The 27,670-nt window shown below is 45.8% G+C and overlaps 1 protein-coding gene across 2 annotated transcripts in view; it reads left to right on the top strand.

Moving 5' to 3' along the window:
- Nucleotides 1-7,680, top strand: part of LOC143817439 (olfactory receptor 52E8-like) — a 42,795-nt gene extending 35,115 nt beyond the window's left edge. The window contains exons 2-3 of one of the 2 annotated variants that reach the window (XM_077298846.1): nt 4,196-4,276; nt 6,320-7,680. In XM_077298846.1, coding sequence (XP_077154961.1) covers nt 6,694-7,662 — 969 coding nt within the window. In that variant the 5' untranslated portion in view covers nt 4,196-4,276; nt 6,320-6,693 and the 3' untranslated portion in view covers nt 7,663-7,680. The remainder of the gene's footprint in view (nt 1-4,195; nt 4,277-6,319) is intronic. The other variant, XM_077298845.1, reaches the window with a different exon arrangement.
- The last annotated feature ends 19,990 nt before the right edge of the window (nt 7,681-27,670 follow it).

Below are 27,670 nucleotides of genomic sequence, written 5' to 3'. Positions count from 1 at the left end.
GTTGATGGGGAGTTGGAGTATGTGGTTGAGAAGATTTTGGATTCTCGCTATTCGAGGCGGAGGCTTCAGTACCTCGCCCTAATCGGCCTGGGGGCTCTGGTGAGGGTTCGGTGACCCCTCTTCAAGGGGGGGGGTACTGTTGTGAATTATGCTCTTGGGCTCCCTCCGGTGGTTGTTGGTGGTAGTGCAGTTGTCTTGGGGTTGTAATCCTGGGCAGGTGTTTCTGCTGATTTCAGCTCTATTAGGTATTTAGGTGTGCAGGATCCATGATTCCTCGCCAGTTGTCCATTGTACTTGGAGGGATTGCATCTCTCTCTGGCTCCTCATGCCCTGCTGCCAATTCAGCTAAGATAAGTGTCTGTTTTTTTGTCTCTGTGCACACATGCAGTGTGCTTTGCAATTCAGTGCAATTCATTGTGTTTTTGTCCAGCTTAGACTTTGTTTGGATTTTTCAGTCATGCTGGATTCTCAGGAGATGCAGATATACTTTCTATGTGTTTAGTTAGATGTAGTATATTTGTACTATCTGCTGTGGATATTTTTAGGATTTTAATACTGACCGCTTAGAATTCTGTCCTATCCTTTTCTGTTTAGCTAGAAGTGCCTCTTTTGCTAAATCCTGTTTTTCTGCCTGCGTGTGTTTTTCCTCTTATACTCACAGTAAATATTTGTGGGGGGCTGCCTATCCTCTGGGGTTCTGCTCTGAGCCAAGATAGAATTCCCATTTCCATCTATAGGGGTATTTAGTCCTCCGGCTGTGTCGAGGTGTCTAGGACGTGTTAGGTACATCCCACGGCTACTTCTAGTTGCGGTGTTAGTTTAGGGTTTGAGGTCAGTACAGGTACCACCTACTCCTGAGAAAGTCTCTCATGCGGCTCCAAGGTCATCGGATCATAACAGAAATCTGTGTCTTCCTTCTAGCGCTTGTGTGTTGTAGTCCTTCCCTGCTCAGCACCACGGGATAGTCCTCACAACTGTTGTGTCTGTTTCTGATGTTCCCTCACAACTGATTCTGATTCTGATGTTCTTCTCCGTCCCCCAGATGATATGGCTAGGACGCACCCGTATGACAGGTAGGCCTGGAGTTCTTCCGGGACCCTAGAGTCGCCCCTCTCCCACTGTTGCCCCCTATGTCTGCTTAGGTGATTTGAGTGAGACAGCCCGCCTATAACTGACTGTCCTGCCGTTGGTTTGAAGTAAGGCTTGGAGCCAGTACTTCCTCGGCGTTTCCGGCCACCGGCTACGCGCCTCAGTAGGATGTTGCCTCGATCTTACAGCACGACTCCTACTGGTGTTATCTCCTTGTTGCTTTGATCTCGTTTCTCACTCAGCACAATAAACCTCGCTTCTTGTCCTTTCTTGGGGTACCGCCGCAATGAAGTGCAGGCGCGGTCCCGTAATGTTCTTTCTGTTCGCTAGGCCTCTGTCAGGATCCCACCCCTGACAGGGACCCCCCTGAATCTTCCCCTGCAACACCCTCTGCCACAGGATGTTGCCTGGTTCCAACCCAGTCAGCTTCTGGCTAACTTCCTATCTAACCCTCAGTTTTACCAGACTGTGAGGAGTGGCCTAATACATAGCACCCTTAGCTCCCCCTGGTGGCCAGACTGTGAAGTGTATTGGTGTCTGTGATACCTGGTCAGGTGAACTCCTTCAGTGCCATCAGACGTACCATAGCCCCCCTTAGTGGCGGAGCATCAGTACTGCAACGACCAGGACTCTGGGGCGCTGCATAACCTCCACAGAGAACGAGATCCCCGACACTATGTGTCACCTCCACAGAAAATGAGGTCCCCAACACAATATGTCACCTCCATAGAGAACGAGGTCCCCGACACAATGTGTCACCACCACAGACCTTCACTCAGCTCTGTTAAAACTGCAAGTACAGTAGGTACGGAAAGTATTCAGACCTTTTTAAATTTTTCACTTTTTGCTTAATTGCAGACATTTGGTAAATTCAAAAAAGTTATTTTTTTTCCTCATTAATGTTCACTCTGCACCCCATCTTGACTGAAAAAAACAGAAATGTAGAAATTTTTACAAATTTAATAAAAAAGAAAAACTGAAATATCCCATGGTCATAAGTATTCAGACTAGTGATGAGCGAATATGCTCGTTACTCGAGATTTCCCCAGCACGCTCGGGTGTCCGATGAGTGTTTTTTAGTAATCGGAGATTTAGTTTTCATTGCCTCAGCAGAATGATTTACATCTGTTAGCCAGCTTGATTACATGTGGGGATTCCCTAGCAACCAGGCAACCCCCACATGTACTCAGCCTGGCTAGTAGCTGTAAATCTTTCTGCTGCGGCGATGAAAACTAAATCTCCGAGCACTAAAAAATACTCGTCGGACACCCGAGCGTGCTCAGGAAATCTCGAGTATCGATTATATTCGCTCATCACTAATTCAGCCCCTTTGCTCAGTATTGAGTAGAAGCACCTTTTGAGCTAGTACAGCCATGAGTCTTCTTGGGAATGATGCAACAAGTTTTTCCCCCCTGGATTTGGGGATCCTCGGCCATTCTTCCTTGCAGATCCTCTCCAGTTCCGTCAGGTTGGATGGTGAACGTTGGTGGACAGCCATTTTCATGTCTCTCCAGAGATGCTCAGTTGGGTTTAGGTCAGGGCTGTGGCTGGGCCGGTCAAGAATGGTCACAGAGTTATTCTGAAGCCGCTCCTTTGTTATTTTAGCTGTGTGCTTATTGTCATTGTATTGTTGGAAGGTGAACCTCCGGCCAAGTCTGAGGTCCAGAGCACTCTGGAAGAGGTTTCCATCCAGAATATTTCTTGGCCGCATTCATGTTTCCTTCAATGTCAACCAGATGTCCTGTCCCTGCAGCTGAAAAACACCCCATGGCATGATGCTGCCACCACCATGTTTCACTTTTGGGATTGTTTTGGGCAGGTGATGAGCAGTGCCTGGTTTTCTCCACATATACCGCTTAGAATTATCACCAAAAAGGTCTATCTTCATCTCATCAGAGAATCTTATTTCTCATAGTCTGGGAGTCCTTCATGTAAACTCTCTGTGGGCTTTCATATGTCTTGGACTGAGGAGAGGCTTTCGTTGGGCCACACTGCCATAAAGGCCCGACTGGTGGAGGGCTGCAGTGATAGTTGACTTTGTGGAACTTTCTTCCATCTCCTTACTGCATCTCTGGAGCTCAGCCACAGTGATCTTGGGGTTCTTCTTTACCTCTCACCAAGGCTCTTCTCCCATGATTGCTCAGTTTGGCTGGACGGCCAGGTCTAGGAAGACTTCTGGTGGTCCCAGACTTCTTCCATTTAAGGATTATGGAGGCCACTGTGCTCTTAGGAACCTTGAGTACTGCAGAAATTCTGTTGTAACCTTGGCCAGATCTGTGACTTGCCACAATTCTGTCTCTGAGCTCCTTGGCCAGTTCCTTTGGCCTCATGATTCTCATTTGGTCTGACATGCACTGTGAGCTGTGAGGTCTTATATAGACAGGTGTGCGCCTTTCCAAATCAAGTCCTATCAGTGTAATTACACACAGCTGGACTCCAATGAAGGAGTAGAAGCATCTCAAGGAAGATCACAAGGAAATGGACAGCATCTGAGCAAAGGGACTGAAGACTTATGATCATGTGATATTTCAGCTTTTCTTTTTTAATAAATATGCAAAAATGTCTACATTTCTGTTTTTTCAGCCAAGATGGGGTGCAGAGTGAACATTAATGAGAAAAAATGAACTTTTTTGAATTCACCAAATGGCTGCAATGAAACAGAGTGAAAAATGTAAAGGGGTCTGAATACTTTCCGTACCCACTGTAAGTATCATCTTAATTATATGCAGAGAATCCGACCTGTGAGATCTACAATATAACTGGTGAATGTGATATAAGAATATTTTGTCCACTCGTGAGCGTCTGATCTTAGCGCTCAGGTGAGTAGATAGTATAATCAGGTCCGGTCTCGGATGGGGAAGTATTTATGAGGAAGTTTTGTCCCTGTAGTATCGTCAGACGGCAGGAGAGTGTAAATCTAGAGATGCTGACCGTGAGCGCGACATATATGTGACTTAATGGCGGAGCGATCACGGTGCACTAGATGACATGAGAAGAAATACGGCCACATTTATGGACGTCAACTGCTGGATTTCACAATCGGGTCGCCATAATGTCATGCGTGCCGTAATTACCGTATGTCCTACAGCTATACTTTATGTTCCAGCTTCTCGGCCATGGATGAAGTCATTTCCAGTCACTTCCTGCATTCTTCACCAGGGACGGCTGTGCCAAGCGAGAAGTAAAGGTAAGAAGCCGAGCCCGACACGAGAGATCCAATATAGTCTTTATATCACTAATGGCCGCCATTCCAGCCGAGACGCCACAACCTGGCACCAGCCTCGATGATCCTCAGAAGTTATTGTTGGCAGCCTGGCGCAGTTATTGACCCATGAGTCATAACGGAGGGGAACATACAGGTCATGTAAATAGCTTTAGACTTTAACTAAAAGACCCCCACAGATGACCCCTTATTGGGACATTTTGGGGGCAGTTCCTTGTCCCCCATAACCTCAATCTGAGCAGTTCAGGACAGAACCTTGTGTGAAATGACAATTTAATGTTTCTCAAGATTCAGGGGCTTAAGAGGAAGTGTATAAATCTGGATGCATTGAGCTCACCCCAGATGGGAGGGACGAGGAGGAAGCAGTGCCTTGAAAAAGTCTTCATACCCTGTGAACTTTTCCACATTCTTTCACGTTACACCCACTAACTTAAATGTATTTTATTGGAATTTTATGCGGCACCAACACAAAGTAGCAAGTATTAGTGATCTAAAGGAAAAAATGACACAAGGTTTACTAATTATTTTGAAAATATATATTTGAATATCATTCATTGTGAAAAACTGCTAACATTTGTCCTGATCAAGGCAGGACTTCTAATTTTTGAGACAGACCACGAAGTCACTGAGGTCATTACAACTGTTTATTGAAATCTATGGAGAGGGGAGAAGGCAGAAGGCGCAGAGTGAGAGACAGCAGCAGAGACACGCACACAGTGCTGCTACTTTATGGAAGGTGTTTTATTTAACCCCAGTGCTGGACTTGCACTGCTGAATAATGTCCTCAATGCTGTTGTCCGTTTTTCTAGTAAGTGTGTTATCCCACCCAGTTTTGGATTCACAGCTACATTGCTCATTACTGCTGTATAATGTCCTCTACGCTGTTCCTGATTTCTCACAGCAGACTTGGATTCACAGCTACATTGCGCAGTACTGCTGTATAATGTCCTCTATGCTGTTCCTGATTTCTCACAGCAGACTTGGATTCAAAGCTACATTGCTCAGTACTGCTGTATAATGTAATCTATGCTGTCTGAATTCTCACAGCTGAGTTGGAATCACAGCTATACTCCTCAGTACTGCTGGATACTGTAACTATGCTGTCCTGAATTCTCACAGCAGAGTTGGCATAACAGCTATACTGCTCAGTACTGCTGTATAATGTAATCTATGATTTCCTGAATTATTGCAGCTGAGTTGCAATCACAGCTATACTGCTCAGTACTGCTGTATAATATAATCTATGCTGTCCTGAATTCTCACAGCTGAGTTGGAATCACAGCTATACTGCTCAGTACTGCTGTATAATGTAATCTATGCTGTCCTGAATTCTCACAGCTGAGTTTGAATCACAGCTATACTGCTCAGTACTGCTGTATAATGTAATCTATGCTGTCCTGAATTCTCACGGCTGAGTTGGAATCATAGCTATACTGCTCAGAACTGCTGTATAATGTAATCTATGCTGTCCTGAATTCTCACAGCTGAGTTGGAATCACAGCTATACTGCTCAGTACTGTTGCATAATGTAATCTATGCTGTCCTGAATTCTCACAGCTGAGTTGGAATCACAGCTATACTGCTCAGTACTGTTGCATAATGCTGCCCTTGCTGCTACTGAGATACAGGAGAGTAGGAAACTCTGTCTGTGTGCCGCATATGGGAAATATCATAGTCTCCACCTTGTAGCTCAGAGACAACTGAAAACAAAATAGTGAGTCTGCAGCAGGGCAATTTAATGAAAAATACAAGATCTAGCTCATATAATGGCCTGAAATATTGTTATTCCTCATGTGCAAACCAATGACAGCATATTCATTTAAGATGCGCTAGACCACCAGAGATGTTACAGAAATGAAAGCATTACCAAAACCCATCCGATATATGATGAATATGTGGAAAGGTAGGAAAATTAGTATAAAATAATATTGCAGTTTTTGACATGGGAACAAACACACATGAAATCCTTTAAAAAAAAATTGTGTTGAAAACATTTCCTTTCTGCAGTTCTCTACAGAGGGCGATATTAGGCACTGGAAATAAATCTTCTCCATCCAGACGCATAATGGAACAGAGAATAAAAATAGAAAAGTGTCTCTTAATATTGGTTGCACAATGGTGACTGTATCCTTTTCTGGGCTGGTTGCACAATGGTGACTGTATCGTTTCTGGTCTGGTTGCACAATGGTGACTGTATCCTTTTCTGGGCTGGTTGCACAATGGTGACTGTATCGTTTCTGGGCTGGTTGCACAATGGTGACTGTATCCTTTTCTGGGCTGGTTGCACAATGGTGACTGTATCCTTTTCTGGGCTGGTTGCACAATGGTGACTGTATCCTTTTCTGGATTTTTCAGGATTCCCATCGGATACCCACCAGCCCATGGCTAATCACACTGGATTTATTCTCCTTGGATTCCCGAATATTGCAGACAAGTTCGATATTCCAGTCTCCGTTGCACTATTTCTGATCTACCTCGCATCCTTCTTCTCCAATGGCACCGTCATAGCTTTGATCATTTGCAATCGGAAGCTCTACCAGCCCATGTACGTGGTCATCTTAAACCTGGCCATTTCCGATCTGCTGTTCGACACGGTCACTTTGCCAAAGATCATTGCCAAATATTGGTTTGATGATGGATCGATCTCATTTGCCGGATGTATTTTCCAAGTGTTCTGTGCTCATTTCCTGGGGAGCTTTGACTCCTACATCCTCTTACTGATGGCTATCGACCGCTATGTTGCCATCTGCAAGCCTCTGAGATATCCCTCCATAATCACCAACCGACGCACCATTCTCCTCTGCTGTATGCTCTGGTTTCTCACGGTTGTGATCGCTTTGGTCATTGCACTCCTGGACTCCAATATTCCTTTCTGTGGAGAGAATAGGATCCGAAGCTGCTTCTGCACCAACACCGGGGTCCTGTTCTTGGCCTGCAAAGATGTGACGGTCCTCAAACGTATTATTTTTGGGATTGCTATGTTCGTCCTTCTGCTACCATTGGCTTTCATACTTTTCTCTTATGGAGTCATCATCAAGGTGGTCATCTCTCAGACCCAGACTGACAGTCGGAGGAAGGCGTTTTATACCTGCGCCACTCATTTGTTTGTGATTTGCTTGTATTTTATCCCAAGGATATTTGTGTATGTGGCCAATCAATTCAGCCTGATCCTTAATGAAGATGTCAATGTCCTCATCCTCTGCCTCTATACCTTCGTACCACATATGGCAAATCCCATTATTTACTGTCTAAGAACTAAGGAGATCAGAAGAACACTCAGAAACTTAATCAAGAGGAGGATACTGATGAAAACACAACACATAGTTGTAATTAATACAGTCGCAAAATAAAATAAACATAACCCTATCACTTGGCTAAGATCTGCATTTAACTGTTAGTATAATTTACCTGCAATACCATGCCTGTCCACTTGGTGTGCTAGTAAGCTCTTCTGGCTCATGTAATACAATTTTCTGCAGCACCATCTAGTGGTAGGAGTGTATAGTGCAGCAATTTACCTTGCCCAGAAAATTCAAATAACACATTGTTCTCCCACTACTACCTCCACCTCAGGGTTTCCATGACTCTTTGCTTATACTTATCCCTTAATGAGGTGTAGACACAAGTATGTTCCTTTGTTTTTTTTTAATAGTCACTGTCTTGTTTTTTTGCCAACTCCCATGAGTTCAGTTGACAGCATCACATGCTGGCACGGCCACCCCCTTTCTCTATATAGATCCTAGAAGGGTCAAAGTTTAGGAAGATGGGTATAGTAAGTTTTCAAAGCAAGTCTGTGTTGTATGGAGAGCCAGTCTAATGTGCAGCCTAAAAACATCAGAGATCAATGAACATTAGCTGCATGTGTTAAAAAGGTAGGCAGTGGAGACGAATGAACTGATTGATATCGAACCAAATAGAATTTGTCTTGAATTTTTAGAAATTCAATGAAACCAACAAATTTGAACTATGTGATTGAATACATTGCAGAAGATTGCAACAGCCAGAGAAGGATTACATGACCTCAGGCGTCGCCGGTGGGTCTCCAATGGCGATGCCTAATGGCGTACCGTTAATAGCGACAGCCCACACAACCGCTATGTGGCACTGCACTTTCAATTGTATCTTCATCCAGTTGGAAGCATTGATGAAACAGAAACCATCAGCTGCCTCCTCCATCATTCTCCCTGTACATCTGAGGTCTGATGCAGCGGCCGTGATGTCACTAAATCGTGTCCACCCTGCCGAGCAGTGAAGAGCTTCAGAACACACGATGCAGAGACCGGAGCAGCAGGTGAACTAGGAAAGGTGAGTATTTTTAGTGTTATTATTTTTTAAAACCAATAGAGTGCATTATACTGTTTGTAGGGCTATGTGTGGGCCATTATACTGTTTGGAGGACTATGTGGGGCCATTATACTGTTTGTAGGGCTAATTGTGGTCCATTATACTGTTTGTAGGGCTTTGTGAGGGCATTATATTGTTTGGAGGGCTATCCGGGGGTCATTATACTGATTGGAGGGCTATGTGGGCCTTTATACTGTTTGGAGGGCTATGTGGGGCCATTGTACTGTTTGTAGGGCTACGTGTGGCCATTATACTGTTTGGAGGGCTATGTGGGGGGCATTATACTGTTTAGAGGGCTATGTGGGGACCATTATACTGTTTGGAGGGCTATGTGGGGCCATTATATTGTTTGGAGGGCTATGTGGGGCCATTATTCTGTTTGGAGGGCTAATTGTGGTCCATTATACTGTTTGGAGAGCTATGTGAGGGCATTATACTATTTGGAGTGCTATGTGGAGACCATTATACTGTTTGGAGGGCTATGTGGGGCCATTATACTGTTTGGAGGGCTATGTGGGGACCATTATACTGTTTGGAGGGCTATGTGGGGCCGTTATACTGTTTGTAGGGCTACTTGTGGCCATTATACTGTTTGAAGGGCTATGTGGGTGGCATTATACTGTTTAGAGGGCTATGTGGGGACCATTATACTGTTTGGATGGCTATGTGGGGCCATTATATTGTTTGGAAGGCTATGTGGGGCCATTATACTGTTTGGAGGGCTAATTATGGTCCATTATACTGTTTGGAGAGCTATGTGAGGGCATTATACTATTTGGAGGGCTATGTGGGGACCATTATACTGTTTGGAGGGCTATGTGGGGCCATTATACTATTTGGAGGGCTATGTGGGGACCATTATACTGTTTGGAGGGCTATGTGGGGACCATTTTACTATTTGGAGGGCTATGTGGGGCCATTATATTGTTTGGAAGGCTATGTGGGGCCATTATACTGTTTGTAGGGCTATGTGGGGCCATTATACTGTTTGGAGGGCTAATTGTGGTCCATTATACTGTTTGGAGAGCTATGTGAGGGCATTATACTATTTGGAGGGCTATGTGGGGACCATTATACTGTTTGGAGGGCTATGTGGGGCCATTATACTGTTTAGAGGGCTATGTGGGGACCATTATACTGTTTGGAGTACTATGTGGGGGCATTATACTGTTTGGAGTGCTATGCGGGGGCCATTTTACTTTTTGGAGGGCTATGTGGGGACCATTATACTGTTTGGGGAACTATGTGGGGACCTGTTGTGAATTCTGCTCTTGGGCTCCCTCCGGTGGTTATAAGTGGTAGTGCTGCTGTCTCTGGATCGCAGCATTCATCAGGTGTGTCAAGTTTTTGCAATCCTGACTGGGCTATTTAGCCTTGTTTGACCCTTTAGTCAGTGCCAGTTGTCCATTGTTCCTGGAGGATTCACATCCCTGCCTGCCCTCTCCTGCTTTGCTGTTCATTTCAACAAAGATACGTTCTGGCCTTAATTTTTGCTGTCCACATGCTGTGGCCTTATTGTTCAGTAATTTTCCATGTTTTTGTCTTGTCCAGTTTGGTCTGTATAGGGATTTGTTTAGCCAAGCTGGTATCTCTGGAGATGCAGATATACCCTCCATATCTTTAGTTAGCTGTGGAGATTTTGTATTTTCTGTGGTGGATATTTTCTAGTGTTTTAATACTGACCGCATAGTACTCTGTCCTATCCTTTCTATTTAGCTAGAAGTGGCCTCCTTTGCTAAATTTTGATTTCAGTCTGTGTATGTTTTTTCCCTCTCCTCTCACAGTCAATATTTGTGGGGGGGCTGTCTATCCTTTGGGAATTTTCTCTGAGGCAAGATAGTTTTCCCTTTTCTATCTCTAGGGGTAATTGGTCCTCTGCGGCTGTTTCTGCCTTTCAGGAGCTTAAACGCCGATTTACTTCTGCCCCTGTGTTGCGTCAGCCGGATGTTTCTCTTCCTTTTCAGGTTGAGGTTGACGCTTCTGAGATTGGGGCAGGGGCCGTTTTGTCTCAGAGGAATTCTGATGGTTCCTTGATGAAACCGTGTGCCTTCTTTTCTCGAAAGTTTTCCCCTGCGGAACGCAATTATGATGTTGGCAATCGTGAGTTTTTGGCTATGAAGTGGGCATTTGAGGAGTGGCGACATTGGCTTGAGGGGGCCAAGCACCGTATTGTGGTCTTGACCGATCATAAGAATCTGATTTACCTCAAGTCTGCCAAATGGCTGAATCCTAGACAGGCCCGATGGTCCCTGTTTTTCTCCCGTTTTGATTTTGTGGTCTCGTATCTTCCGGGTTCTAAGAATGTTAAGGCTGATGCCCTCTCTAGGAGCTTTTTGCCTGATTCTCCTGGGGTCCTTGAGCCGGTCGGCATTCTGAAGGAAGGGGTGATTCTTTCTGCCATCTCCCCTGATTTACGACGGGTTCTTCAGGAATTTCAGGCTGATAAACCTGACCGCTGTCCAGTGGGGAAACTGTTTGTTCCTGACAGATGGACTAGTAAAGTGATTTCGGAGGTTCATTGTTCTGTGTTGGCTGGTCATCCTGGGATTTTTGGTACCAGAGATTTGGTTGGAAGGTCCTTTTGGTGGCCTTCTTTGTCACGAGATGTGCGTTCTTTTGTGCAGTCCTGTGGGACTTGTGCGCGGGCCAAGCCTTGCTGTTCCCGCGCTAGTGGGTTGCTTTTGCCTTTGCCGGTCCCTGAGAGGCCTTGGACGCATATTTCTATGGATTTTATTTCGCATCTTCCGGTTTCCCAGAGGATGTCGGTTATCTGGGTGGTTTGTGACCGGTTTTCTAAGATGGTTCATTTGGTACATTTGCCTAAGTTGCCTTCCTCTTCTGATTTGGTTCCGTTGTTTTTTCAGCATGTGGTTCGTTTGCATGGCATTCCGGAGAATATTGTGTCCGATAGAGGTTCCCAGTTTGTTTCTAGGTTTTGGCGGGCCTTTTGTGCTAGGCTGGGCATTGATTTGTCTTTTTCTTCCGCGTTTCATCCTCAGACAAATGGCCAAACCGAGCGAACTAATCAGACTTTGGAAACTTATTTGAGATGCTTTGTGTCTGCTGATCAGGATGATTGGGTGGCTTTCTTGCCATTGGCCGAGTTTGCCCTTAATAATCGGACTAGTTCTGCTACCTTGGTTTCACCCTTCTTTTGTAACTCTGGTTTTCATCCTCGTTTTTCTTCGGGGCAGGTTGAGCCTTCTGATTGTCCTGGGGTGGACTCTGTGGTTGACAGGTTGCAGCAAATTTGGGCTTATGTTGTTGACAATTTGGTGTTGTCTCAGGAGGGGGCTCAGCGTTTTGCCAACCGTCGTCGGTGTGTTGGTTCCCGGCTTCGGGTTGGGGATTTGGTCTGGTTGTCTTCCCGTCATGTTCCTATGAAGGTTTCTTCCCTGAAGTTTAAGCCTCAGTTTATTGGCCCTTATAGGATTTCTGAGATTATCAATCCAGTGTCTTTTCGTTTGGCCCTTCCAGCCTCTTTTTCCATCCATAATGTTTTTCATAGATCTTTGTTGCGGAAATATGTGGTGCCCGTTGTTCCCTCTGTTGATCCTCCTGCCCCGGTGTTGATTGATGCGGAGTTGGAGTATGTGGTTGAGAAGATTTTGGATTCTCGTTTTTCGAGGCGGAAGCTTCAGTATCTTGTCAAATGGAAGGGTTATGGCCAGGAGGATAATTTTTGGGTTGTTGCCTCCGATGTTCATGCTGAGGATTTGGTTCGTGCCTTTCATTTGGCTCGTCCGGATCGGCCTGGGGGCTCTGGTGAGGGTTTGGTGACCCCTCCTCAAGGGGGGGTACTGTTGTGAATTCTGCTCTTGGGCTCCCTCCGGTGGTTATAATTGGTAGTGCTGCTGTCTCTGGATCGCAGCATTCATCAGGTGTGTCAAGTTTTTGCAATCCTGACTGGGCTATTTAGTCTTGCTTCACCCTTTAGTCAGTGCCAGTTGTCCATTGTTCCTGGAGGATTCACATCCCTGCCTGCCCTCTCCTGCTTTGCTGTTCATTTCAACAAAGATAAGTTCTGGCCTTGATTTTTGCTGTCCACATGCTGTGGCCTTATTGTTCAGTTCCTTTTCCATGTTTTTGTCTTGTCCAGCTTGGTCTGTATAAGGATTTGTTTAGCCAAGCTGGTATCTCTGGAGATGCAGATATACCCTCCATATCTTTAGTTAGCTGTGGAGATTTTGTATTTTCTGTGGTGGATATTTTCTAGTGTTTTAACACTGACCACATAGTACTCTGTCCTATCCTTTCTATTTAGCTAGAAGTGGCCTCCTTTGCTAAATTCTGATTTCAGTCTGTGTATGTTTTTTCCCTCTCCTCTCACAGTCAATATTTGTGGGGGGGCTGTCTATCCTTTGGGAATTTTCTCTGAGGCAAGATAGTTTTCCCTTTTCTATCTCTAGGGGTAATTAGTCCTCCGGCTGTGTCGAGATGTCTAGGGAGCGCTAGGTACATTCCACGGCTACTTCTAGTTGCGGTGTTAAGTTCAGGGTCTGCGGTCAGTACAGGTACCACCTTCTCCGGAGTACGTCTCATGCTGCTCTTAGGCCACCAGATCACAACAGGGACCATTATATTGTATGCGGGCCATCAACCTCTTTCTGACCTCGGACGGGATAGTACGTCTGAGGTCAGAACCCACGCTTTGAAGCGGGCTCCGGCGGTGAGCCCACATCAAAGCCAGGACATGTCAGCTGTTTTGTACAGCTGACATGTGCCCATAATAGCGGCGGGTGGAATCGCGATCCACCCACCTTTATTAACTAGTTAAATGCCGCTGTCAAACGCTGACAGCGGCATTTAGCTAGCGCTTCCAGCCATCGGAAGTGATCGGGGATCAGCAATCCATCGGCATGACAACCAGAGGTCTATTGAAGACCTCTATGGTTGTTGATGCCAGATTGCTGTGAGAGCCGCCCTGTGGTCGGTGCTCATAGCAATGCAGCAATTCTACTACATAGGAGCGATCTGAGTATCGCTCCCATGTAGCAGAGTCGATTAGGCTATTGGAGCATGGCAAAAGTAAAATAAAAATGTTTTAAAAAGTCTGAAAAAAAAAAATATAAAAGTTCAAATCACCCCCCTTTCTCCCCATTCAAAATAAAATTAAAAAAAATCAAACCTACACATATTTGGTATCGCCGCATTCAGAATCACCCGATCTATCAATAAAAAAAGCATTAACCTGATCTCTAAACGGTGTAGCGAAAGAAATTCGAAGCGCCAGAATAACGTTTTTTTGGTCGCCGCGACATTGCATTAAAATGCAATAACGGGCGATCAAAAGAACGTATCTGCACCAAAATGGTATCATTAAAAACATCAGCTTGGCACGCAAAAAATGAGCCATCAACCGACCCCAGATCATGAAAAATGGAGGCGCTGTGGGTATCGGAAAATTGCGCAATTTTTTTTAAAGCAAAGTTTGGAATTTTTTTTTACCACTTAGATAAAAGAAAACCTAGACATGTTTGGTGTCTATGAACTCATAGTGACCCGGAGAATCACAATGGCAGCTCAGGTTTAGCATTTAGTGAACCTAGCAAAAAAGCCAAACAAAAAACCAGTATGGGATTGCACTTTTTTTGCAATTTCACCGCACTTGGAATTTTTTTCCCATTTTCTAGTACATGACATGCTAAAACCAATGATGTCCTTCAAAAGTACAACTCGTCCCGCAAAAAATAAGCCCTCACATGACCATAGTGACCGAAAAATAAAAAAGTTATGGCTCTGGGAAGGAGGGGAGCGAAAAATGAAAACGCAAAATCGAAAAAAGCTGTGGTCATGAAAGGGTTAAACAATGTGGAGAGTTGTGTTTGGGCCATAGTACTGTGTAAAGGGGTGTACGTGCCGTAATGCTGTATGGAGGGCTGTGTGGGGCCATCATACTGTGTTGGGGTCACTATGGGATTACATTTTTTTACGTGAGGAGGGGTAATGTCATCAAACCTTGTGTGTAGAGGGTACTGTGTAGAAAGTCACTGTGGGGGTATCATACTGTGTTTGGGGGCACTTTTATTGGCATAATACTTTTTTGGGGTATGTTAACATGTGTGAACACTAAGGGGCTTCAATAGCAGGAACATTGCTTTGTGAGGGCTGCAAAGTTGTGACCCATTGTGACTTCACAGAATAGTAATCTTTTTCTTTTTTTGGGGGGGGGGCGCCTAATTTAGACTTCTCTCAGATTTCATAGCAAAAACCTTTAAGTAGCAATAAAATCCTTAAAGTGTTTGTTCATCTCTAAGCACCAAAATATTTTAAAAAGGTCATCTCGTGAATCATTCTGATACTAAACATCTTGAGAAACTGTCAATGAATGTTTTTTTTTTAATATATATACTGTATAAAAAATCCATTATCTTTTGCTTCCATTGTCTTTCCTGCCAGGGCTCAGGCTCTGGATTATCTGCAAGATGTTTTGGAAGTGGAAATAGTTCTCTCAGTGAGAAAGTGGACTGGAAAGCTAATGTCTCCTATTGCAGGCAGCAATTCTATAAATTATCTCCTGTTTTGGACTGATGAGTGGCAGCTGCCCCCAAACATGTCTCTGCAAATGGAGTTTCTAGTTTGGCTTCTTATCCCATGTCATGTGTCAAGACACGGACTTAGTGCTACCTGTTGGATGTACAAATCCTAAAAGTCAATATCGACCCTTTAATAAGTCTTACCACATGATTTGGGATACGAAGCTGAACCAGAAACTCCATTTGCAGAGACGTGTTTTAGTGTGTTTACCCCTCCTCAGTGAAAAGCAGGAGCCCAATCAGATCTCTTGAGTTGCACTGATGAGGGGCGACCACCCCAAAACATGTCTCTGCAAATGGAGTTTCTGCTTTGGCTTCTCATTCTAGGACATGAGTCAAATCCTTTTAACCCTTTAGTGGCCGAGTCATTTTAACCTTAATAACAGGGCTACATTTTTAAAATCTGACCGTTGTCACTTGATGAGATCATATCTCTGGAACGCATTAACGGATCCCACTGATTCTGAGATTGATTTTTGTGACATATTGTACCTGATGACAGAGGTAAAATTTCTTCTATGTAACTTCTGTTTATTTGTGAAAATATTTGAAATTTGGCAAAAATGTAGCAATTTTCAAACTTTGAATACTTATGTTCTTAAACCAGAGAGATATGTCACACAAAGTACTCAATAAATGCCATTTCCCACAGGTCTACTTTACATCTGCATCATTTTTGAAACATAATTTTTTTCGTTAGGAAGTTAGAAGGATTGACCAGCGATTTCTCATTTTTCCAATAAAATTTACAGAATCATTTTTTTAGAGACCACATTTGAAGTGACTTTTAGGGGCCTATATAACATAAAATACCCAAAAGTGACCCTATTCTAAAAACCACACCCATCAAAGTCCTCAAAACCACATTCAAGAAGTTTATTAACCTTTCAAGTGCTGCACAGGAACTAAAGCAATGTGAAAGGAAAAAATGAACATTTTACTTTTTTTCTCAAAAATTTTAATTTAGCCCCAAACTATTTATTTTCACAAGGGTAACAGGAGATTATGAACCCCAAAATTTATTCCGCAATTTCTCTTGAGTACGCTGATACCCCATTTGTGGGGGAAAACTACTATTTGGGTGCACGGCAAGGCTTCGGAAGGGAAGGAGCACAGTTTGACTTTTTGAAAGCAAAAATGTCTGGAATCAAGAGCGGACGCCATGTCGCGTTTGGAGAGCCCCTGATGTGCCTAAATGAGAAAATGGACCTTTTTGTGTAATTTCACCTGAGTACTCTGATACATAATATGTGGGGGAAAACTACTTTTTTGGCCGCAGGGCTCAGAAAGAAAGCAGTGAAGTTTTGGAACTCAGACTTTGATGGAATGGTCTGTGGATGTCATGTTTTGTTTGGAGAGCCCCTGATGTGACTAAACAGTATAAACCCCCCACAACTGACCCCATTTTGGAAACTAGACCGCTCAAGGATTTTATCCAGGGGTATAGGGAGAATTTTGAACCCACAGGTACTACACAGGATTTGATAACATTAGGTCGCTACATTAAAAATTATATACCGTATTTTTCGCTTTGTAAGACGCTCCGGATTATAAGACACACCCCAAATTTTGAGGAGAAAAATAGGAAAAAACTTTTTTTAATAAATTGGTGGGGCGTCTTATAATCCATGCGTCTTATTACTTACCAGGGGTTGTGGCTGCGGTGGATCAGGGTCTGTTATGACCCCAATGGCGAGGGTCTCAGAGGAACGTGGAAGTCTGCAGAATACAAAAATCCAGCTCATAGGGCAGTGGTAACTGGGTTGACCATATATCTACTCCTAACGCCAACACTAGAAGTAGCCGGGGATCATTCCTACGTTGATTCTAGATGACACGCGCCAGCCGGAGAATCTAGCTACCCCTAGTAGAGGAAAACAAAGACCTTTCTTGCCTCCAGAGAAGGGGACCCCAAAGCTGGATAGAAGCCCCCCACAAATAATGATGGTGAGGTAAGAGGAAATGACAAACACAGAAATGAACCAGGTTTAGCACAGAGAGGCCCGCTTACTGATAGCAGAATAAAGAAAGGTAACTTATATGGTCAACAAAAACCCTATCAAAATCCACACTGGAAATTCAAGAACCCCCGAACCGTCTAACGGTCCGGGGGGAGAACACCAGCCCCCTAGAGCTTCCAGCAAAGGTCAGGATATAGATTTGGAACAAGCTGGACAAAAATACAAAACCAAAACAAATAGCAAAAAGCAAAAGGCAGACTTAGCTGATATAACTGGAACCAGGATCAGTAGACAAGAGCACAGCAGACTAGCTCTGATAACTACGTTGCCAGGCATTGAACTGAAGGTCCAGGGAGCTTATATAGCAACACCCCTAACTAACGACCCAGGTGCGGATAAAAGGAATGACAGAAAAACCAGAGTCAAAAAACTAGTAACCACTAGAGGGAGCAAAAAGCAAATTCACAACAGTACCCCCCCCTTAGTGAGGGGTCACCGAACCCTCACCACGACCACCAGGGCGATCAGGATGAGCGGCATGAAAGGCACGAACTAAATCGGCCGCATGAACATCAGAGGCGACCACCCAGGAATTATCCTCCTGACCATAGCCCTTCCACTTGACCAGGTACTGAAGCCTCCGCCTGGAGAGGCGAGAATCCAAGATCTTCTCCACCACGTACTCCAACTCGCCCTCAACCAACACCGGAGCAGGAGGCTCAGCAGAAGGAACTACAGGCACAATGTACCGCCGCAACAAGGACCTATGAAATACATTGTGAATAGCAAACGACACAGGAAGATCCAGACGAAAAGATACAGGATTAAGGATTTCCAATATCTTGTAAGGCCCAATAAAGCGAGGTTTAAATTTGGGACAGGAGACCTTCATAGGAACAAAGCGGGAAGAAAGCCACACCAAATCCCCAACGCGTAGTCGGGGACCCACACCGCGGCGGCGGTTGGCAAAGCGCTGAGCCTTCTCCTGTGACAACTTCAAGTTGTCCACCACATGATTCCAGATCTGCTGCAACCTATCCACCACAGAATCCACCCCAGGACAGTCAGAAGGCTCCACATGACCCGAAGAAAAGCGAGGATGGAAACCAGAGTTGCAGAAAAAAGGCGAAACCAAGGTGGCGGAACTAGCCCGATTATTAAGGGCAAACTCAGCCAACGGCAAGAATGTCACCCAATCGTCCTGATCAGCAGAGACAAAACACCTCAAATAAGCCTCCAAAGTCTGATTGGTTCGCTCCGTCTGTCCATTAGTCTGAGGATGGAAAGCAGACGAAAACGACAAATCAATGCCCATCCTACTACAAAAGGATCGCCAGAACCTGGAAACGAACTGGGATCCTCTGTCTGACACAATATTCTCAGGGATGCCGTGCAAACGAACCACGTTCTGGAAAAACACAGGAACCAGATCGGAAGAGGAAGGCAGCTTAGGCAAAGGAACCAAATGGACCATCTTGGAGAAGCGATCACATATCACCCAGATAACGGACATGCCCTGAGATAGCGGAAGATCAGAAATGAAATCCATGGAGATATGTGTCCAAGGCCTCTTCGGGACAGGCAAGGGCAAGAGCAAACCGCTGGCACGAGAACAGCAAGGCTTAGCTCGAGCACAAGTCCCACAGGACTGCACAAATGACCGCACATCCCTTGACAAGGAAGGCCACCAAAAGGACCTGGCCACCAGATCTCTGGTGCCAAAAATTCCCGGGTGACCTGCCAACACCGAGGAATGAACCTCGGAAATGACTCTGCTGGTCCACTTATCCGGGACAAACAGTCTGTCAGGTGGACAAGACTCAGGCCTATCAGCCTGAAATCTCTGCAACACACGTCGCAGATCCGGAGAAATAGCTGACAAGATAACTCCATCTTTAAGAATACCAACAGGATCAGCGACTCCAGGAGCATCAGGCACAAAGCTCCTAGAAAGAGCATCGGCCTTCACATTCTTTGAACCTGGTAAATACGAGACAACAAAATCAAAGCGGGAGAAAAACAATGACCAGCGGGCCTGTCTCGGATTAAGGCGTTTAGCAGACTCGAGATACATCAGATTTTTGTGATCAGTCAAGACCACCACACGATGCTTAGCACCCTCGAGCCAATGACGCCACTCCTCAAATGCCCACTTCATGGCCAACAACTCCCGATTGCCCACATCATAATTTCGCTCGGCAGGCGAAAACTTCCTAGAGAAAAAGGCACAAGGTTTCATAACAGAGCAACCAGGGCCTCTCTGCGACAAAACGGCCCCTGCCCCAATCTCCGAAGCATCCACCTCAACCTGAAAGGGAAGTGAGACGTCAGGCTGGCACAAAACAGGCGCCGAAGTAAACCGGCGTTTCAACTCCTGGAAAGCCTCCACGGCAGCAGGAGCCCAGTTAGCTACATCGGAGCCCTTCTTGGTCATATCCGTCAAAGGTTTCACAATGCTAGAAAAATTAGCGATAAAACGACGGTAGAAGTTAGCGAAGCCCAAGAACTTCTGAAGACTCTTAACTGACGAGGGCTGAGTCCAATCAAGAATAGCTCGGACCTTGACTGGGTCCATCTCCACCGCAGAAGGGGAAAAAATGAACCCCAAAAAGGGAACCTTCTGTACACCAAAGAGACACTTTGAGCCCTTGACAAACAAAGAATTTTCACGCAAAATTTTAAAGACCAACCTGACCTGCTCCACATGCGAATCCCAATTATCAGAAAAAACCAAAATATCATCCAGATAAACAATCAAAAATTTATCCAGATACTTCCGGAAAATGTCATGCATAAAGGACTGAAAAACTGAAGGCGCATTGGAGAGCCCAAAAGGCATCACCAAGTACTCAAAATGACCTTCGGGCGTATTGAATGCGGTTTTCCATTCATCACCTTGCTTAATGCGCACAAGGTTGTACGCACCACGAAGGTCTATCTTGGTGAACCACTTGGCACCCTTAATCCGGGCAAACAAGTCAGACAACAGCGGTAAAGGATACTGAAATTTGACAGTGATCTTATTCAAAAGCCGATAATCAATACAAGGTCTCAAAGATCCGTCCTTTTTTGCCACAAAAAAGAATCCCGCACCAAGAGGGGAAGAAGACGGACGAATATGTCCTTTTTCCAGAGACTCCTTGATATATGAACGCATAGCGGTATGTTCAGGTACCGACAGATTAAACAGTCTTCCCTTAGGAAATTTACTGCCTGGGATCAAATCTATAGCACAGTCACAGTCCCTATGAGGAGGCAGTGCACTGGACTCAGACTCACTGAAGACATCCTGATAATCAGACAAATACTCCGGAACTTCCGAAGGCGTAGAAGAAGCAATAGACACAGGCAGGGAATCCTCATGAATACCACGACAGCCCCAACTTGAGACTGACATAGCCTTCCAGTCCAGGACTGGATTATGGGTCTGTAACCATGGCAGCCCTAAAACAACCAAATCATGCATTTTATGTAAAACCAGGAAACGTATCACCTCGCGGTGTTCAGGAGTCATGCACATGGTAACCTGTGTCCAATACTGCGGTTTATTTGCCGCCAATGGTGTAGCATCAATACCCCTAAGAGGAATAGGATTTTCCAATGGTTCAAGAGTAAAACCACAGTGCTTAGCAAATGAGAGATCCATGAGACTCAGGGCAGCACCTGAATCTACAAACGCCATGACAGGATAAGATGACAGTGAGCAAATCAAAGTTACAGACAGAATAAATTTAGGTTGCAAATTACCAACGGTGACAGGACTAACAACCTTAGCTATACGTTTAGAGCATGCTGAGATAACATGTGTAGAATCACCACAGTAGTAGCACAAGCCATTCCGGCGTCTATGAATTTTCCGCTCATTTCTAGTCAGGATTCTATCACATTGCATTAAATCAGGTGTCTGTTCAGACAACACCATGAGGGAATTTGCGGTTTTTCTATCACATTGCACTGAATTAGGTGTCTGTTCAGACAACACCATGAGGGAATTTGCGGTTTTGCGCTCCCGCAACCGCCGGTCAATTTGAATAGCCAGTGCCATAGTATCATTAAGACCTGTGGGAATGGGAAAACCCACCATAACATTCTTAATGGCTTCAGAAAGGCCATTTCTAAAATTAGCGGCCAGTGCACACTCGTTCCAATGTGTCAGCACGGACCATTTCCGAAATTTTTGGCAATACACTTCAGCCTCGTCCTGCCCCTGAGACATAGCCAGCAAGGCCTTTTCTGCCTGAATCTCAAGATTGGGTTCCTCATAAAGTAAACCGAGCGCCAGAAAAAACGCATCAAGATCAGCCAATGCCGGATCTCCTGGCGCCAGCGAAAAAGCCCAATCCTGAGGGTCGCCCCGTAAGAACGAAATAACAATTTTTACTTGCTGAGCAGAATCTCCTGATGAACAGGGTCTCAGGGACAAAAACAATTTACAATTATTCACGAAATTCCTAAACTTAAACCTGTCTCCGGAAAACAGTTCAGGAATCGGTATTTTAGGTTCTGACCTAGGATTTCTGATAACATAGTCTTGTATGCCCTGCACACGAGTAGCCAGCTGGTCCACACTTGTAATCAAGGTCTGGACATTCATGTCTGCAGCAAGCATAGCCACTCTGAGGTAAAGGGGAAGGAGAAAGAAAAAAAAAAAACTCAGAATCTTCTTTCTTATAATCCCTCTTCTGCAATGCATTAAACATTTAATACTGGCCTGGCAAACTGTTATGACCCCAATGGCGAGGGTCTCAGAGGAACGTGGAAGTCTGCAGAGTACAAAAATCCAGCTCATAGGGCAGTGGTAACTGGGTTGACCATATATCTACTCATAACGCCAACACTAGAAGTAGCCGGGGATCATTCCTACGTTGATTCTAGATGACACGCGCCAGCCGGAGAATCTAGCTACCCCTAGTAGAGGAAAACAAAGACCTTTCTTGCCTCCAGAGAAGGGGACCCCAAAGCTGGATAGAAGCCCCCCACAAATAATGACGGTGAGGTAAGAGGAAATGACAAACACAGAAATGAACCAGGTTTAGCACAGAGAGGCCCGCTTACTGATAGCAGAATAAAGAAAGGTAACTTATATGGTCAACAAAAACCCTATCAAAATCCACACTGGAAATTCAAGAACCCCCGAACCGTCTAACGGTCCGGGGGGAGAACACCAGCCCCTAGAGCTTCCAGCAAAGGTCAGGATATAGATTTGGAACAAGCTGGACAAAAATACAAAACCAAAACAAATAGCAAAAAGCAAAAGGCAGACTTAGCTGATATAACTGGAACCAGGATCAGTAGACAAGAGCACAGCAGACTAGCTCTGATAACTACGTTGCCAGGCATTGAACTGAAGGTCCAGGGAGCTTATATAGCAACACCCCTAACTAACGACCCAGGTGCGGATAAAAGGAATGACAGAAAAACCAGAGTCAAAAAACTAGTAACCACTAGAGGGAGCAAAAAGCAAATTCACAACAGGGTCCCAGGGTCGTTGCTGGAGGCAGGAGTGGATCATTGCTGCAGGCTGGGATGAGGAGGTCTGCAGGGGGGCTCCTATGCAGCAGGCTGGGATGAGGGGGTCTGCAGGGGGGCTCCTGTGCAGCAGGCGGGGTTGAGGGGGTCTGCAGGGGGGCTCCTGTGCAGCAGGCTGGGATGAGGGAGTCTGCAGGGGGGCTCCTGTGCTGCAGGGGGGCTCCTGTGCTGCAGGCTGGGATGAGGCAGTCTGCAGGGGGGCTCCTGTGCAGCAGGCTGGGATGAGGGGGTCTGCAGGGGGGCTCCTGTGCTGCATATGTATATATGAATATTTTTTTTCACTAAAATGTTGTTTTAGCCTTGAATTTGTAATTTTCAATGGACAATAGGTGAAAACAGAACCTATATTTTGTTACAAAATTTCTCCTGAATGCGACTGTACTGTACAACTTCTGTTTGGGCCCATGGCAGCGCTAGGAATGGAAAGGGCGCTATTTGTCTGGAATGGATTATGAATGCCATGTTGCATTTGGAGAAATGCAAACCAGCAGAAACCCCCCAAAAGTGACCCCATTTTGGAAACTAGACCCCTCAAGTAATTCATGTAGAAGTGTACTGAGCATTTTTAACCTACAGGTGATTCACAAAACTTTATGAAATTTAGATTTGAGAACAAAAAATTCACTTTTTTCCACTAAAATACTGTTTAAGCAGCAAATTTATAATTTACACTAGGGATAATGGGGGAAATTGGACCCTACAATTTGTTATGCAATTTCTCCCAAATGTGGCAGTACCCCATATGTGGTCGTACACTACTGTTTGAGCATCTAGGGGTGTAGTGAGTATTTTGAACCCATAGGTGCCTCACAGAATTTTATAACATTGAGACGTTGAAATATGAAATTTTAGAGGTAAAAATTAAATTTTTGTATTTGCCGCAAATTTGGTACACAAGGGTTAATAGGTGAAACTAAACCCCACAATTATGTGCACAATTTCTCCCAAATTCGGTGATGCCGCATGTTGTCAGAAATTACTTAGGTCACACATCAGGGCTGAGAAGGAAGGAGCGCTACTTGGCTTTTGGAGCACAAATTTTGCTAGAATAGTTTGTGGGTGACATTTTCGGAACCCTGAAGGTGCCAGAACAGCAGAAAACCTCAAAATTGACTCCATTGTAGAAACTGCACCTCTCATTGAATTCATCTACCACTACAGTGACTATTTTGTAACATCCTCATTGTGCTTTATTCTGGAGAATTGCAAATCTGCCAGTTTAGTGTCCATGTAGTGTAAAGCCCCCATGCAGTGTAGAGCCCCCATGCAGTGTAAGCCCCATGCAATGTAGAGCCCCATGCAGTGTAAAGCCCTCATGCAGTGTAGAGCCCCCATGCAGTGTGGAACCCCATGCAGTGTAGAGCCCCCATGCAGTGTAAGGCCCCCATGCAGTGTAGAGCCCCATGCAGTGTAGAGCCACCATGCAGTGTAGAGCCCCCATGCAGTGTAGAGCCCCATGCAGTGTAGAGCCCTATGCGGTGCAGAGCCCAATGCAGTGTAAAGACCCCATGCAGTGTAAAGCCCCCATGCAGTGTAGAGCCCCATGCAGTGTAGAGCCCCCATGCGGCGTAGAGCCCCCATGCAGTGTATAGTCCCCATGCAGTGTAGAGCCACCATGCAATGTAGAGCCCCCGTGCAGTGCAGAGCCCCCATGCAGTGTAAAGCCCCCATGCAGTGTAGAGCCCCCATGCGGCGTAGAGCCCCCATGCGGCGTAGAGCCCCCATGCAGCGTAGAGCCCCCATGCAGTGTAGAGCCCCATGCAGTGCAGAGCCCCCATGCAGTGCAAAGCCCCCATGCAGTGTAGAGCCCCCATGCAGTGTAGAGCCCATGCAGTGTAGAGCCCCCATGCGGCGTAGAGCCCCCATGCAGTGTAGAGCCCCCATGCGGCGTAGAGCCCCCATGCAGTGTAGAGCCCCCATGCAGTGTAAAGCCCCCATGCAGTGTAGAGCCCCATGGAGTGTAGAGCCCCCATGCAGTGCAGAGCCCCATGCAGTGTAGAGCCCGTATGCAGTGTAAAGCCCCCATGCAGTGTAGAGCCCAATGCAGTGCAGAGCCCCATGCAGTGCAGAGCCCCATGCAGTGTAGAGCCCCTATGCAGTGTAAAGCCCCCATGCTGTGTAGAGCCCCCATGCAGTGTAGAGCCCCCATGCAGTGTAGAGCCCCCATGCAGTGTAGAGCCCCCATGCAGTGTAGAGCCCCATGCAGTGTAAAGCCCCCATGCAGTGTAGAGCCCAATGCAGTGCAGAGCCCCCATGCAGTGCAGAGCCCCATGCAGTGTAGAGCCCCATGCAGTGTAAAGCCCCCATGCAGTGTAGAGCCCAATGCAGTGCAGAGCCCCCATGCAGTGCAGAGCCCCATGCAGTGTAGAGCCCCCATGCGGCGTAGAACCCCCATGCAGTGTAGAGCCCCTATGCAGTGTAAAGCCCCCATGCAGTGTAGAGCCCCATGCAGTGCAGAGCCCATGCAGTGTAGAGCCCCTATGCAGTGCAGAGCCCCATGCGGTGTAGAGCCCCATATATTGTAGCACCCCAATACATTGTACCCAGCTTGTTCTTCTGGTGGCACGCACCCCGTAAATTGTTAAGTGCTCTCTCCCCACTGCAATAATGCCAAACATGTGGCCTCTTACTGGGGGTCAGAGGGAGGGGGCATGTGGATTTAGGAGTAGAGATGGGCGAATAGTTAAATGTTCGATTCGAATTTGCAATATTCGCTGAACATAACCGAACGCCATTCACGTCAATTGGAGGCAAAAATAAATGCACAACATCTTATAACAGCCGGAAATGCTGCCAAGTCTCATCAAATGAGGGACAGACACCAATTCACCCACAGTACAGACTGTAGCATGGAACTGCAGCAATCAGCCAGGCATGAGGTATCGGTCTGGGGCAGCATTTACAGCTTTCCAATGAACGTCACAGTAAGACGAGGAGGGTGAGGGATCGGTGTAGACCTCCTGTGCTGGGAGCCTGATACCACATGCAGCACCTCTACCTGCTTTCATGCTGAGCCACACTCAGGTGGCACAAATATCAGTTTTATAGACTACCATTGTCATAAAAATTGAAGGATAGTAACACTGGTAGTTGAGCCAAGGAAGTGGAGGCCTGACGGTCTCGGAGGCCTACTGCTACAGGCAACACTCATTCAATCCAGCAGATGGACACCTAACCAGGAGTGTTCACATTTAAACAAATGTGGACCTTATACCACAGAAGTGGCATCAATAGAAATACAAGAGAATAGAAATACTGTAATAGGGACGGACAGGTCTTCCACTACAGCTAATCCAGCAGATATAGACCAACCATGACTGTTAACATTTCTACCAATTTGTGTTAACATCAGCAGCAACACTAAAGATATCACAGTGCAGTTACGTGACATTAACGCATCACACTAAAAAGTGCAATATCACCTAGTCTGTACAGTCTGCGATTGGGGTGCAAAAGTCTTTGGAGATCCAAGACTTGTCCATCTTGATGAAAGTTAGGTGGTCTACACTTTCAAGGGACAGCTCGTTGCGCTTATCCGTCAGGACACCACCAGCGGCACTGAAGACACGTTCTGAGAGAACGCTGGCTGCCAGGCTTAGAAAAACCACCAAGGCGTGTGATACGATCTCAGGCCACTCATCCATTTTGGAAGACCAAAATGTGAAAGGGTCCAAACCCTCCCTGACGGTATTGATATTCAGTTCTAAAAACTCCTGCACCATCCTCTCCATTCGTTCACCACGCGTAAGCGCTAACCATCTTAGCCATTTCGAAACTGTGCAGAAGGGGGCAGAGGTCCTTAATCTTTGCCCACTCTGTAAACGTGATAGTGTGTTGGCCTAGGCTATACAACATGGTTCGTTGCTGCTGCCACAGTCCAGGAATTCCACTGTGTCAGAACATTGCATATCAACCTGTTAACTGGCATGGATAAAGCCCTCTGTATTCGCTCTGCACTGTTGGAACGCGTGACTCATTAAGGCAGAGCTTGAGGTCGCAGGTGAAGGTCCTAGAACAGATAGAGGAGAAGGCAGAAGCAGTGGAGGAAGTGTTAAATGTACAGGTTTGTCCTGCAAGCCTTGGAGATTCCCAGACTTGTGGAGGAGCGCCTGTCCCCACAGCCACCAGAGTCACCAAGTGCCCAGTCAGCGAGATGTAATGCCCTTGGCCATGTTTACTCGTCTGTGACTGTGGTGAAATGCATCATGATTGATGTCATCTGCGACATGCTGGTGTAGCACAGGCACAGCTTTCTTAGAAAAGTAATGGCGACTGGGCAACTGGTACTGGGGGACTGCGACGGCCATCAGCTTTTGGAAAAAGTCTGTATCTACCAGGCAGAAAGGCAGCATTTCTGTGGCCAACAGATTGGAGATGGTGGAGTGTAACCTCTTAGTTTTGTCATGCGTAGGAGGAAACAGTCTTTTACATGACCACAACTGCGGAACTGTGGGCTGGCTGCAGTGCTGTGAGAGGGCGGAGTACAGTGAACCAGACAAACTGCTAAACTGTGAGAGGTGTAGGCGGAGATGTTACTGTGGATTGAAAAAGTTGTGGTGTGCTGGTTCTCTAAGATCGGTCAAAAACAGCAGGCATGTTCGGTTCCGTCACAGCTGACAGCGGACTCAGTCAGCGTGACAGAGCGGGTAAAGAACCTGCATCTCAATGGTTGGCACGGTAACAGAGGAGGAGGAAGAAACAGCAGTTGTTATTGATGGAGTTGCTGATGATTGTAGAGGTCCGCTGGTCCGCATTTTAGCACAGTGGGATTCCCAGAGTAACGCATGCTGATTTCGCATGTGCATGTGAAGGTTCACACATATAGTAGTCAATTTATTGCACTTTTTACCTCTACTCAGTTTTTATTTGTAAAGATGGCAGATTATGTGAGTTGGCTTATCCTTTGCAGTGTCAAAAAAGGCCCAGGCTAGGCAACCTTTTCCATCCCTGCAAGCTGCAGATTCACAGATGCTGCTAGTTATAGCCAC

The sequence above is a fragment of the Ranitomeya variabilis genome, chromosome 3 (assembly GCF_051348905.1).
Source record: "Ranitomeya variabilis isolate aRanVar5 chromosome 3, aRanVar5.hap1, whole genome shotgun sequence".
NCBI classification, from domain to species: Eukaryota; Metazoa; Chordata; class Amphibia; order Anura; family Dendrobatidae; genus Ranitomeya; species Ranitomeya variabilis.
The sequence above is the reverse complement of the archived record's forward strand: the minus strand, read 5'-3'. Positions and strand labels throughout refer to the sequence as shown.